Here is a 15,502-nt window from a genome sequence, read left to right as displayed (position 1 = left end):
AATATTGGGAAGACCAAAGCCATTTTCGTCGGTCCTCTCCACAAACTCTGTTCACTGACCGCTCCATCCCTCTCCCTGGTAACTGTCTGAACCAGACCGTTCGCAACCTTGTGGCTGTATTTGACCCTATGATGAGCTTCCAACCACATATACATTCCATCACCAAGACTGCCTACTTCCACCTCTGTAACATCGCCCGACTCCGCCCCTGCCTCAGCTCATCTGCTGCTGAAACCCTCATCCATATCTTTGCTACTTCTAGACTTGACTATTCCAATGTTCTTCTGGCTGGCCTCCCATCTTCCACCCTACATAAACTTAAGCTCATCCAAAACTCTGCTGCCCGTATCCTAACTCGTACAAAGTTCCGTTCACCCATAATCCCAGTGTTCGCTGATCTACATTGGCTCCCGGTCCTACAACTCAATTTTCAAATTCTCATCCTTGTTTTCAAATCCCTTCATGGCCTCGCCCCTCCCTATCTCTGTAATATCCTCCAGCCCTACAACCCTCCAAGATCTCTGCACTTCTCCAATTCCGACCTCTTGCACATCCCCAATTTTATTCACTCCACCATCAGCTGCCTAGGCTTTTAGCTCCGGAATTTCCTCTCTAAACCTCTCCTCCTCTCTCTCCTCCTTTAAGATGCTGCTTAAAACCTACCACTTTGATCTAGCTTTTGGTCATCTGTCCTAATATCTCCTTATGTGGCTTGGTGTCAAATTTTGTTTGATAATGCTCCTGTGATATGCTATATAAATGCAAGTTGTTGTTGTTGTAAAGCACCTTTTATTAGAAATGTTAGAAATGACCGAAAACTGCCAGAATACAAGGTTTAAAATTTTTTTTTAGCTACAAAGAATTTCAAGCCAATTGAGAACACAAAGGGGGAAAAATTCGGTATCGCCCCATATGGGGTGCTATTACTGGCGGTGCACAAAGTTTAGCGCCTGGTGCTAATTATCGCCTCCGACAGCAAATTTGGCTTTTATCGCCCCTGGAGGTGATTGGAGCGCTAAATCAGGCGCTACACAACTCTCTTAAGGCACGAAGGCCGAGGAGCGAGGCGCTACCTAAGAGGGCGGGCGCAGCGCAGGTGATGTCAGTTGGCGATTGAACACAGACACACTTGCGCGGTCAGTTCTTAAAGGGGAGGGTCGATCTTGCTCTGCAGCCACACCCTGTTCACTGGAGCCTTGAATCTCGGCCTGGGCAGACCTGTGGCTAAATCTAGCAGCCAGACACTATGGAAAGGGCCAGGGAGCGAGCACAGCACTTCTGCGAGCGGGCTTTGGAGGCTCTGGTTCGCGGGCTGGAGCGCAGAAGATCCATTCTGTACCCAGAGAGTGGCAGGAGGCCGTTGCCACACGAGTACAGAAGAGTGTGGAGGGAGGTGGCTCAGAGCGACTCCTCAAGCAGCATGGTGCCTAGGACCCATGTGCAATGTAGGAAAAAGTTCAACGACCTCACTCGGGTCGACAGGGCGAGTGCCTTTTTTTCAAAACCTCTTCATCCCTCCATCTCAACCTCACTTTATGGCCAGAGGGTCTTGAAAGCCCCAATGCCCAACACTCATCCAACACCTATGGCCCTTTCATCAAACACACACGCACATTCCACACTTTGCATACAGTAAGGGCTATTCAACTATGGGAGGCATATCAGGCAAGACCATGGCTGCATACAGTAAGGGCTATTCAACTATGGGAGGCACATTAGGCAAGACCATGGCTGTATATTTACTCAGACACCGTCCTTTTTCTTGCAGGCCATCTGTCTCATAATAGGAGACAGCAGCAACGGACCGGTGGAGGGCGGCCTCAGCTTCAACCCCTCAGCAATCTTGAGGAGCGCGTCCACAGGATTGTGGCAAGCCGGGTGATTGGTCCCGTCGCCACTGGAGACGCCGACCCCATTCTGGACAGCAATGGTAAGGTCGTCACCTTTTTGTCCTCTCTCCTTCCACTTGTTCCTCACAACAGCAGCCTTTGACACTTTCAATCCAAATCACTAAATCGCTGCACTCATGCCTCCCTTGCTGCCACCCTGTCCACACGCTAAAGCCACTCTTGTACCTCCCTGCTTTCAGATGGTGATTAACCAGGTGAGGAGACAGGCCCTCAAGCTGTCAGTGAGAGTGAAGCTGAAGGCGAGGAGGAAGAGGAAGCTGGACCATCAGCGTCACCCTCTACCGAGGCAGCCCATGCCCATACTGGGGACATGCCTTCCCTGGAGGGGAGCAGGGGGAATGGTCTGATGAGGGTGAAGCTCCAGGACCCAGTGGGCTGCAGCAATGCGATGAGGGTAGGGAAGCTCGGGGGTCTTCTCCCCGGAGGGAGAGTATGGTCTCGAGTCCTGCTGCACGGGATGCAGATGAGGAGCGGGTCCTTGCTCAAATGAGCGCCCAGGCGGAGCAAAGGCACACGGAGCTCATGGCTGCAGTGGCAAGGTTGCCCGAATCCACTGAATCACTGGCAAGGAGTGTGGAGCACTTCGCTGTAGCACAGGCGGCTGCCACGCAAATGCTAAGTGCTGCAATGCAGTCAGTGGCTGGTCTCATGCAGACGCAGATTGAGGCCACGTGAGCACGGACTGCTGCCACCCTCGCTGGATCGGGCACATTTCCACGGGGCTCTCACCGCGCCGCAGCAGGCCAGCAATCTGTGCTCCATCAGATTGCTCCGGGTGCTGAAGTGCTGCCCCGTGGGAGTGCCAGTGTGTCAGTCGAGCAGGGAGTTGCTGTCCTCTCTCAAGATGACAGCATTCCTGCTGCCACCACTGGCACTTCTCCACTGCAGTTGCCACCACCTGTAGGACAGACTGCTGCAGCCCATGCAGAGTTGGTGCAGTCAGCAGCCGGGCCCTCCAAGCCCAGAGCTGGTCCAGGCCATCCCTCAAGGGCATCTGCATTCTCAGTTTCTGACACTCAGCAGCCTTCCCACAGCCTTGCTCCAGCCACTGGGGTCCCATTACGGAGGAGCTGCAGGGTGGGAAGGGGGGAATTTCGCAAGGGAAGCAGATCAACCTTGAAGGGTTTCAAAAAGGTGTGGCAAAATGTTTTTCATTGTTTTATTTAAGGCCGAGGTTCGTGGTCAAATTTTGTTGCTGTTTTGGACATTATCTCTGTGGTGTATGTGCCTTTAAGAGCAATTATGGTGTATGTGCCTTTAAGAGCCCCAGGTGTGCGTAATGCCGGTAATTGCCACTTGGGCTATATAAGCCTGTGTATTGTGTATATCCTTTAGAAACCCCCCCCCCCCACCCCCAGACTTGCTTAGTAAATACCTATGAACCAACTCCTGTCTTCAGTGTCTTTATCTACACACGGACACTACAGTGGCGACGAGGATGGGAACGGACTTACCTGCAATTCGGCAGCACCTCAAGGACATCGATTCCTCCAGCGTCCAGAAGACTCAAGGAAGTAAGAGAAACTGTGGTTTCACCAGCTGGCCAAGCTGGTGACAGGTACTGCGCTAATCCTTCCTGGGCGTCAGGCTGGAGCTCCAGTGGCGGGCTCTACAGCTGAGACAGGCAGTGAAATCGGAGGCAAGCAATAACGGACTGGGAGGGTGCACTCGAGAGACGGCCGGCGCGGCAAGCAGGTCAGTGTTTAGACCTCCGTCGGGAACGAGTCTCCAACAGTGAATAAACGGAAACCACAGTAAAACAGCGTTCTTATCGGTAGCAGCGGCGGGGAAGCGCCATATCGTTGCTGCAGAGAAAAAAAAAGAAAAAAAAAGCACGGGAAGCGCCATATCTTTTCTGAAATGCCTAAATCTGGTAATATTGAGGCTTTTGATGGCGAAATAGAAGATTGGACCACATACGTGGAAAGAGTAGAGGTTTATTGCACTGCAAATGGGATAACAGATGAAAAAACAGCTTCAGTACTTCTGAACTTAATGGGCGCGAAGACATACGGGCTGTTACGAAATTTAATCACTCCAGCCAAACCAAAGGACAAGACTTTTAAAGAAATTGTTGATACCCTGCAGGAGCATTTAAACCCAACACCACTGCTGATAGCGGAACGATTCAAGTTCTTCAAGAGAAATCAACACAAGAATGAAAGTAACGCTGATTACCTAACCGAATTAAGAAAGCTATCAAAGTACTGCCAATTCGGAGCAGGACTATCGGATTATCTTCGAGACAAATTTGTTTGCGGTCTCTTAAGTGAAGGAACACAAAAAAGACTGCTTTCTGAAAAAGATTTAACATTGGACAAAGCTTTCAGTATGGCTGTATCATACGAAGCAGCAGCAAAAGGAGCTGCAGAGATACAACAAGAGACACAGGACTTCGGCACCCATAAAATGACACAGGAGTTCGGAAGATGTTATCGCTGCGGCAGATCCACCCATAACCAGAGGGACTGCTGGTTCAAGGGCAAAGCATGCAGGCAATGTGGTAAGATTGGACACATTGCACGGGTATGCCAATCTGGACAAAATAAATCCACTGACAGAAAACAAAAAATCAATGAAGAAAAGTACAGGAAGGTACAAATGATGACGGACAATAGCTCCGAAGACCAGAATAGCGATAGCGACTCCGGAAACAAGAGACTAAGCTGTCTCAAATTACATAATGTACTTGCCAAAGAGGATTACCAAACCATTTGGGTTACCCTCACAATAGCAGGGTCCCCAGTTAAAATGGAGCTAGATACAGGATCAGCTCTAACCGCAATAAATCGACGAGATTACGAGAGGCTATTTTCGCATATACCTCTAAAAGACACATCCATTATCTTAAAAACATATACGGGGCAGAAAGTCTACCCCAAAGGAAAAATAAGGGTGCCTGTGGTATACAACGGCAAAGAAATACAAAAGTTGTATTTATACATTCTACAAGATGGTGGTCCACCGTTGTTGGGACGTGAATGGATAAGGAAGATACGTTTAGACTGGCACTCCATTCGGGCACTGACGGTGACCAGTAAGGAAAAAAACAATGATGACATCATACCTGAACGATTAAAAGACATCTTGGCCAACGCCAAAGAAGTGTTTCAAGAGAAACTAGGAACCTTGAAAGGCATCACCGCCTCAATAAAAGTGGAAGATACAGCAATTCCAAAATTTTTTAAGGCAAGACCGGTGCCATACGCAATACGTCCGGCAGTCGAGGCAGAGCTGAAGAATTTGGAAAAGGCAGGCATATTATCCAAAATAGATTGGAGCGAATGGGTAACACCCATCGTTCCAGTCATGAAAAAAAACATTGAAAAATAACTCTGAGGAACAGAAAAAAATTCGCATCTGTGGGGACTTTAAGGTGACTGTAAACCCGGTCCTTCACATGGTACAGTATCCTCTTCCGAGGATAGAAGATATTTTCGCCTCACTATCCGGAGGGAAACGTTTCACAAAAATTGACTTGGCACAGGCATATCTACAGATGGAGGTTGAGGAGACCTCTAAAAAGTATCTCACAATAAACACACACAAAGGCCTGTACCAGTACAATCGACTGGTTTTTGGAATAGCATCAGCTCCAGCTATCTGGCAAAGAGCTATGGAGCAAGTCCTGCAAGGGATTCCGGGGACTCAATGCTACCTAGACGACATCCTTATAACAGGAGAAAACGACAACGAGCACCTTGCCAATTTGGAGCAGGTGCTCACTAGGCTGAAAGAACGAGGCCTACGAGCAAATCGCCCCAAGTGCGAATTTTTCCAAAATCAGATATATTGTGGCCACATAATTAATAAGGAAGGGTTGCATAAGTCACCTGAAAAAATTGATGCAGTTATAAAAGCCCCAGCACCTGAAAATGTTTCACAATTAAGGTCATTCCTGGGATTAATAAATTACTATCATAAATTTTTACCGAACTTATCAACTATTCTACACCCTCTTAATGATCTTCTACAGACAGGAGTGATTTGGAAATGGAACGAAGACTGTAAACGTGCCTTCCATAAATTCAAAGACTTAATCACTTCCGAGAAAATTTTGGCTCATTACAACCCATCACTACCAATCAGACTGGCGTGCGATGCATCCCCTTACGGCATAGGAGCGGTATTGTCCCATAGATTCCCTGATGGCTCGGAACGGCCGATAGCTTTTGCGTCACGCTCATTGAACTCAGCTGAGCGTAACTATTCCCAGATAGACAGGGAAGCACTCAGCCTGGTATGGGGAGTGAAGAAATTCAACCATTACCTACACGGACAAAAATTTACCTTGCTGACTGACCATCAACCCCTCATCTCCATATTCAACCCTAAAAAAGGTGTCCCCATTATGACGGCACAAAGACTACAGAGGTGGTCCCTTTTTCTAGGGGCACACCAATACAACATTGAATGCAAAGGGTCAAAACAGCATGGGAATGCTGACGGTTTATCACGCCTACCGTTGCCAACGATAGAAGAGGCACCTACAGTAGACCCAGTAGAGATATTCCACTCTACCATAGTGGAATGTCTACCGGTGACAAATTCTGCCATTGAAAGGGAGACAAGAAATGACCCTACTCTCTCACGGGTCTACGATTTAACAGTGAAGGGATGGCCAGCACATGGCGAACCACTGTTGCCAGCATTCTCGCAAAGAAGAGAACAGCTGTCAGTGTGCCGAGGAACCTTGATGTGTGGATCCAGAGTGGTGATTCCACCCAAACTCCAGGATAAAGTGCTAAAGGAGCTTCACGAGGGGCATCTGGGTGGAGTGAAAATGAAGAACCTAGCTAGGGCGTTTGTATGGTGGCCAGGTATCGACGGAGACATCGAAGACATGACCAAGAGCTGCCTAGGATGCCAGAAGGTCCAAAATGCTCCGCCACAGGCCCCTCTACATCCATGGGAGTGGCCCTCATCTCCCTGGCAAAGGGTGCACATCGACTTTGCTGGTCCATTTATGGACTCAATGTTCTTAATCGCAGTTGATGCACACTCCAAGTGGCCGGAGGTAATAAAGATGTCCTCCACCACCACGGAAAAAACCATCACAGTATTAAGGACCATATTTGCCAGGAATGGGCTGCCGGAGCAGATATGTTCTGATAATGGACCGCAATTTGTGTCCGAAGAATTCAGAAAGTTCTTAAAGAACAATGGGGTAAAGCACTACACGTCCGCCCCATACCATCCCGCCACCAATGGATTGGCTGAAAGGTTTGTCCAGACCTTCAAGAAGGCCATCAAGGCCATGGGTAATGAAGACATAAAACTTCAGCACAAGGTGGATAACTTCTTATTTGCATATAGGAATGCAACGCATATGGTTACTAACCAAACTCCCGCCATGATGTTCTACAATAGAAACCTAAGATGCCGGCTGGATTTGGTCAAGCCCAACATCCGAAGGGACGTGGAGAACCGGCAGTTTCAGGGCATGAATGAAAGGCCAACTAGGGCCTTCCAAATAGGCCAACCGGTTTTGGCCCGGGACTACCGTACCGAGAAATGGCAGCCTGGAACTATCTGCACACGATTAGGACCACTGATGTATACCGTGGACATCGGAGACAGCATAATAAGGCGCCATGCTGACCAAATCATCAAGTCATCCGAAAAGGGACAACCTACACCACCACTCTATACATCGAACGATGAAGTAGAGATACCCATATCTACCTCCGATCCGGTGATACTGGAGCCCGATGAACCCGACACTGGCCTTCAAGCCGAATTAGCCTTGCCAGAAGAACCTACTACACCACCAGAAACTACTACACCCCCAAGGCGTTATCCGGACTGAGTCAGGAAGCCTCCTGAGAGACTAACTTATAATTAATTAATACAGCAATGTATATTATTTAGCATATAACATGTAATTAATAATTACTTAAAATATGATGTACTAGTTAGCTAGAAGGGGAGGAATTGTGGTGTATGTGCCTTTAAGAGCAATTATGGTGTATGTGCCTTTAAGAGCCCCAGGTGTGCGTAATGCCGGTAATTGCCACTTGGGCTATATAAGCCTGTGTATTGTGTATATCCTTTAGAAACCCCCCCCCAGACTTGCTTAGTAAATACCTATGAACCAACTCCTGTCTTCAGTGTCTTTATCTACACACGGACACTACAATCTCCAGGTTGTGAGAGCCAGTTATGTGAATGACTGTTTTTTTTGTGTTTCTTTCTATTACTTTGTCATGCGGAAATGAGACACACAGAGTTTGTGAAATAAAGAAGTGTCTGTATTCAAAATGTACATGTTTGGTCTTTGCACTCATTGTTGCCTTGACCGGCTTTGGGGTTGCGGGATGGTTTCATTCAAGTTGTTTGAATGGCAGAAGCCATTCCCTCAGAGGGGGCCTAGAAGCGACTTGCTATGAGCCTTTGACGGATGGCCCTTCCACTTTGTGCCTCCCTCCCGCCTTGGTGCTGTTGCTGATCATCCTCCTCCTCCTCTGCTGGTGCTCCAATGCCTGGTGGCATTGGCTGGGTCCTGAGGATTGCAAGGTTATGCAGCATGCAGCACACAACAACGAAGTGGGAGGCTCGCTCAGGCGAGTACTGCAGGGCTCCTCCAGAATGGTCCAGACAGCGGAACCGTTGCTTGAGCACGCCAATTGTGTGCTCAACGATGTTCCTGGTAGCTTGATGGCTCTCATTGTATCGCAGCTCAGCAGGAGTGCTGAGCGAACGGAGCAGTGTCATCAGCCAGGTGCACAGAGAATATCCCTCGTCCCCAAGAAGCCAACCTCCTGGGTGATGCGGTGCCTGGAAAAGGTCTGCCACAGAATGAAGGCATCGTGGCTGCTGCCTGGAAAGTGGGCATTGACAGCGAGTATCAGCTATCTGTGGTCACAGACCAACTGGACGTTTAAGGAACGGAAGCCCTTTCGGTTGCGGAAATCCTCGGCATTCTCTTGCAGCGCCCGCAAAGCCACATGCATGCAGTCAATGGCGCCCTGCACCATGGGGAAGCCCGCTATCATCGCAAAGCCCGTTGCGCGTTCTTGCTGCTTGTCCGGGGTCATGGGGAAAGAGATGTACTCTCGTCTCCTTTTAAAGAGGGCATTTGTTACCTGACGGATGCAGCAATGCACCGCGAACTGGGAGATATTGGCGATGTCCCCAGTAGCTGATTGAAATGAGCCGGTGGCATAAAAGTTGAGAGCCACTGTTATCTTCACTGCCACTGACAGACGTCCTGCTCCTCAGTTGAGGCTGCAGATCTGGCTGGAGCAGGTGGCAGAGCTCAGTGACCACCTCCTTGCTGAATTGCAGCCTTCGCAAACAGTGCTCCTCAGACATATTAATATAGGAGAACTGTTGGCGAAAAACCCTGGGAGGGTAAGGTCTCCTGTACAGAGGCCTGTTGGCCCTCCTCCGTCTGGCCATGATTGCCACTCTCTCTCTGCGTCTCTGTGCCCTCCGAATGTGATGGAGAAGGACGACGTTCCCATCCATTGCAGTCCCCATAGTATCTGGGCACTCAAAGTTATGACGGTCAAAAAGCAAAGTACCTGCAAAGTTATGGTCAGAAGCCAAAACTACCTCAGACAGCGTTGACTCAATGCAGAAGTCTCTCTTTCTCTTTTTGACTCTCTCCAAATCTCTCTCTCTCTCAGAACGAGTGGTGCAAAAATGGCTACCACACAAAAGCCAGGAAGAGGCCCCCTTTAAATAGCTTCCCCCCAGCCCCACAGCGACTGGGATGCGTTCCAGTCAACCTGTCGTTGGTAGCGCCAGGCGGAAAGGAGGGGGGCGCCACTGAATTTCCAGTCCGGGGCGCCCCAAGGGTGTTGCACTCTCGAATGACGTCAAGATCTGCGTGCGCAGGAGATCGGGCAGTATTGTTTAGCGCTGCCGCAAAATGTCTGGTCAATTTCGCGAGAGGCGCAGATATCGCCGCACCCGGGCGCTAGTTGGTTTGCGCCCCACTTAGCGCTCTCTTAAGGCGCTAACGGGTGGCGCTACCAACTGAATTTTTCCCCCATAGTGTACAATGACAAAATACCATTTGCCCTATCAAAGTAACTCCTTCCATGGACTCTGTACAAATTAAGCTGTAACCCCCATCTATCTTCACCTCCTAAGGGAGGTGAAAACTTCTAAGACATCTGCGACATTTTTCCGTTATCTCTAAGTTAATGAGCAAAAACTGCAGGGTATTCACGGAACATTACAATTTACATTACTCAACTCTGGCTGCACTCTGGGTGGCTACAATAGTACCAAGAATGGAACAAACATGTTCTACAGAATATTTGATCATCTGCATCACTATGTGGCTAGTTTATTAATTTTTTTTACATAAAAAAATAAACATGTAGCTTATTGTCAGCTGTCTAGGACAAAGGACAAACACATCTACCCATTTGGCAAATATAGCTCGTCCTAACTCCAATTAAGGAATTTTTCGAGGGATTGTTTGTATAATGGCACAATGCTCACCATAGGTACCATACTCAATTTTTGAATGAAAATCAACCTCCACGTAAAAAAAATGCGCTTTACAAAATCTCCATGTGAAGGGAGAGGGAGAAATCACCTGAGGATGCTATCCCTTTTAGAAAATCACACCACTAGTGCCAAGTGATTTTCTCTCCAGCTATGCTACATCAGTTTTACTTTGAGATAATCCCCGAGTTCTTCACCTGGAGAAGGAAACAGCAAGAGCAGTGAAGCATGCCATTAGTAATAAAATTTGGTGTGAAACACTTCAATAAAAGGCAGCAAGATGCAGCAGCAAGCCATGCTAGATCAGAAGCAAAGGGAGTATGCTGGAAGGGAATCTTCTACATAGAACCTGATCTTCAAAGAATGAGGGAGACTACCTGTGGTAAAAAACCTCGCTTTCTTGTTCATTTGTTTAATCTTCACATATAATTTGAAAGCATACCAAAGTATCACAAAACATTGAGAAGTTTTAGTATCCTATTTACATCTTTAGGCTTAGAGTACAGTGCAACTTTTTTTATAGATATGTGAAGAGAAAAAGATTGGTGAAGTCAAGCGTAGGTCCCTTGCAGTCAGAATCAGGGGAATTTATAATGGGGAACAAAGAAATGGCAGACCAATTAAATACATATTTTTGTTCTGTCTTCACAAAGGAGGACACAAATAACCTCCCAGAGATGTCGGGGAACATAGGGTCTGATGAAAGGGAGGAACTGAAAGAAATCAGTATTTGTAGGGAAATGGTGTTAGGGAAATTGACGGGATTGAAGGCCGATAAATCCCCAGGGCCTGATAATCTACATCCTAGGGTACTTAAGGAAGTGGCCCTAGAAATAGTAGATGCATTGCTGATCATCTTCCAACATTCGATGGAATCTGGAACAGTACCCATGGATTGGAGGGTAGCTAATGTTACCCCACTATTCAAAAAAGGTGGTAGAGAGAAAACGGGGAATTACAGACCGGTAAGCCTGACATTGGTAGTGGGGAAAATGCTAGAGTCCATTATAAAAGATGTAATAGCAGAGCACTTGGAAAACAGTGACAGGATCGGACAAAGTCAACATGGATTTACAAAAGGTAAATCGTGCTTGACTAATCTACTGGAATATTTTGAGGATGTAACTGGTAAAATAGATAAGGGAGAACCAGTGGATGTGGTGTATTTGGACTTTCAAAAGGCTTTCGATAAGGTCCCGCATAAGAGATTAGCATGTAAAGTTAAGGCACATGGGATTGGGGGCAAGGTATTGACTTGGATAGAGAACTGGTTGGCAGACAGAAAGCAAAGAGTTGGAATAAACGGGTCTTTTTCCGAGAGGCAGGCAGTGACTAGTGGGGTACCGCAGGGATCGGTCCTTGGACCCCAGCTATTTTCACAATATATATTAATGATCTAGACAAGGGAATTAGATTTAATATCTCCAAGTTTGCAGAAGACACAAAGCTGGGTGGGCGTGTGTGCTGTGAGGAGGATGCCGAGAAACTCCAGGATGATTTTGACAGGTTGGGTGATTGGGCAGAAGCATGGCAGATGCAATATAACATGGATAAATGTGAGGTTATCCACTTTGGTGTCAAAAACAGGAAGGCAGATTATTATCTGAATGGCAATAGATTGGGAGAAGGTGAAGTGCAACGAGACCTGGGTGTCCTTGTGCATGCAGGTGCAGCAGGCAGTTAAGAAGGCAAATGGTATGTTGGCCTTCGTAGCGAGAGGGTTTGAGTACAGGAACAAGGATGTCTTGCTGCAGTTGTACAGGGCATTGGTGAGACCACATCTTGAGTATTGTGTGCAGTTTTGGTTGCCTTATCTGAGGATGTTCTTGCCATGGAGGGAGTTCAGTGAAGATTCACCAGGCTGATACCTGGGATGGCAGGAATGACGTATGAGGAGAGATTGGGTCGATTGGGCTTATACTCGCTGGAGTTTAGAAGAATGAGAGGGGATCTCATTGAAACCTATAAAATTCTGACAGGACTGGACAGACTAGATGCAGGAAGGATGTTCCCGATGGTCGGGGAGTCCAGAACCAGGGGTCACAGTCTAACGATAAGGGGTAAGCCATTTAAGGACAGAAATGAGGAGGAATTTCTTCACCCAGAGAGTGGTGAACCTGTGGAATTCTCTACCACAGAAGGCAGTAGAGGCCAATTCATTAAATATATTCAAGAAGGCGTTGGATATATTTCTTAAGACTAAAGGGATCAAGGGATATGGGGAGAAAGCAGGGACAGGGTACTGAATTTGGATGATCAGCCATGATCGCATTGAATGGCGGAGCAGGCTCGAGGGGCCGAATGGCCTACTCCTGCTCCTATCTTCTATGTTTCTATGTTATATTGAGGAAGCCAGGTGAAAACTCAAGGCTGATACTGCTGGAGGCCACCAAAGTTGAAAAGAGTATAAGAGAAGAAAAGATGAAACAAGTAGTAGTAATTGGAGGACACCAAGCTTGTATTTTAAATGCCTGAAAATTAAGTGAACAAGGTAAGGTGTGCCACAGTATCAGACAAGCTCTCGCTTGCAATCTGTCCAGTCGTGTGAGAGAAGTGTTGGGAGATCGTCCCTAGGTGTGGAAGCAGTGTTCAAGTACTGAGCAAACTTGGGCTTTATGTGGAGTTTAGAGTTGCTTCGGGGAAAAGAAACATTTAACACAAAAGAAGAAATCAAAATTCCTGGAGGCAGGTTTAGGAATAGAGGAGACATTGGCATTTCACCTGAGGTCAGAATGGATCATGATGTCAAAAATATTGACAAGGAGAACGGCATGTTCAACCATCAAAGCAACCATCAAAGGATCTATCCTTGGCCCCCTCCTAGTTCTCATCTACATGCTGCCCCTTGGCGACATCATCCGAAAACACAGCATCAGTTTCCACAGGTACGCTGACTTGACTATTCCATCGCACTCCTGGTAGGCCTCCCACGTTCTACCCTACATAAACTTGAGATCATCCAAAACTCAGCTGCCCGTGTCCTAACTCGCATCAAGTCCGGTTCACCCATCATCCCTGTGCTCGCTGAACTACATTGGCTCCCGGTTAAGTATCGCCTCGATTTCATCCAAAACTTTGCTGCCTGTATCCTAACTCGCACAAAGTTCAGTTCGCCCATCACCCCTGCGCTCGCTGACCTACATTGACTCCCGATCCAGCAACACCTCAATTTTCAAATTCTCATCCTTGTTTTCAAATCCCTCGATGGCCTCGCCCCTACCTATCTCTGTAACCTCCTCCAGCCCCACAACTCCCCAACGCCCCCCGCCCGCCCCCCCCAAAAGATATCTGTGCTCCTCTAATTCTGCCATCTTGGACATCCCTGATTATAATCGCTCAACCAATGGTGGCCGTGCCTTCTGTTGCCTAGGCCCTAAGCTCTGGAATTCCCTGCCTAAACCTGTCTGCCTCGCTACCTCGCTTTCCTCCTTTAAGACGCTCATTGAAACCTACCCCTTTGACCAAGCTTTTGGTCATCTGCCCTAATTTCTCCTTATGTGGCCCGGTGTGAAATTTTTTGGTTTTATAATACTCCTGTGTAGCGCTTTGGGATGTTTTACTACATTAAAGGCGCTATATAAATACAAGTTGTTGTTGTTGTAAGAGTTGGTACCTGTTAATAAACAGAATTTAAAGAGAAAGGATTTTTATTACTCCATTGAAGGGCTTGGAAGAGATTACGATACAATGATTCAGGCAGTAAGAGGTCGAGTTTGTGAACGAAAGGAAGTTGATGTATGCAGAATGGAATCATCAGCAAATGAGTGGATAGCATGGGATGATGAGTAAAAGAGGTCATTGATGTAAAGAAAAACAGAATGGTAGAGAGGACTGGAGAACGGAGGAGTTAATTGAATGAGACAGAAGATAAGCCATCAAATTCAGCAGAGACAGATATGAAAGAAGAGTGCCATGAACATAGCTGTGGTTGCAGGCTATATGATGGTAACTTCCTTAGAAATGAATAGTGCCACATTCTGTCAAAGATTTGAGATATGCAAAGTAGTAGCAGGCAATTCACTAAAGTGTTCAAGAGCAGTGTTTCAGAGGTTTGTAACAGGTAACAAGATCACTGGTGGACAGGCTTGGTCATCAAATGGGCGGAGCTTGTGCCATGCATGCGCTATCTAGTTGTTCCAGGTCTTCACTGGCCTAACCAGGGACCACTGGAGGCCGCCCACAAAAAGGCAAGATAAACTTTTTTTTATAGTTTCCTTTCTGTGGAGCCAGGAAGAACAGGAGTGCTTTTCCTGGCTCCACAAAAACACCGTGGGCCGTTGTCGGCCTGGATTCCGCCCCCCCACCTCCACTTTGTATCCTCCTCCCTCGCCCTGCAAGGATTGACTCGTGGGCCAGTTCGGTATTGGTTCCGCCAAAACATCCCGAGGCCCCGACTGGCAAGCTGCTTCGGGATACCAATTAGCGTCATAGACTCAATTTCAATTGGGCCTCAGGCCGACATCTTTGGGCACATGTTCAGATTGCGCTGCCCATTTTACACTGGAAACTGATGCAGTTGAATTTTGTTCCCTTAATCTTTTAATGGGTGCTCTCTATTCAATTGAAAACGTTTGTTACATTAATCACCAACTAATCTATGTACCAATTAGTTAAAATAATTTGCATAACAAACAATTTAGTGATGTGTTAGATCAAATAATAATGCAGATAACACTTTAAAAACCTTAGACAGCAATCTTTAAAAATAGCTGCTGGAACTCCTTACAGTAATGTTATATTCCAGAATGGCCATAATTGGCTTTGTAAAATTCTAATTCAACAAATTCGTTCAGGAAATCTGCACAATTGCATCGCATCTAACTAAAGAATCAGCTGCATTAGTTTTAGATACTAACATTCACTCTAGATAAGTTACCAATCATTACTCAATAGAAATCTATAAGTAATAAAATCTTACATAAAAATTTCCAACAGGATTTGAGTTTGCTGCACATGCCACACACACAAGTACCTATTGACCAGACTGTCTGTAAAGCCTAAACAGACACATTGGGCTCGATTTTGTCAATGGGGAGCTTTTGGAGGCGGGACTCCCACTTCTGAATTGTAGTCCCACCTCCATCGACTTGTGGCCAACCCACGCTATTTTCCCTTGATTGACCTTGTTA

The 15,502-nt window shown here is 46.9% G+C and overlaps 1 protein-coding gene across 5 annotated transcripts in view; it reads right to left on the bottom strand.

Moving 5' to 3' along the window:
• dock1 (dedicator of cytokinesis 1) overlaps positions 1-15,502 on the bottom strand; it is a 712,419-nt gene that overhangs the window by 86,748 nt on the left and 610,169 nt on the right. Inside the window, exon 45 of one of the 5 annotated variants that reach the window (XM_085994680.1) lies at positions 10,469-10,570. The exons of the other annotated variants lie outside the window; for them this stretch is intronic. Coding sequence (XP_085850806.1) covers positions 10,541-10,570 — 30 coding nt within the window. The 3' untranslated portion in view covers positions 10,469-10,540. Of the gene's footprint in view, positions 1-10,468; positions 10,571-15,502 lie in introns of those variants that run through there. 5 annotated transcript variants of the gene reach the window in all.

This window comes from Somniosus microcephalus, chromosome 8, assembly GCF_052327205.1.
Source record: "Somniosus microcephalus isolate GS21.2 chromosome 8, FLI_Smic_1.0, whole genome shotgun sequence".
Lineage (NCBI taxonomy): Eukaryota > Metazoa > Chordata > Chondrichthyes > Squaliformes > Somniosidae > Somniosus > Somniosus microcephalus.
The sequence above is the reverse complement of the archived record's forward strand: the minus strand, read 5'-3'. Positions and strand labels throughout refer to the sequence as shown.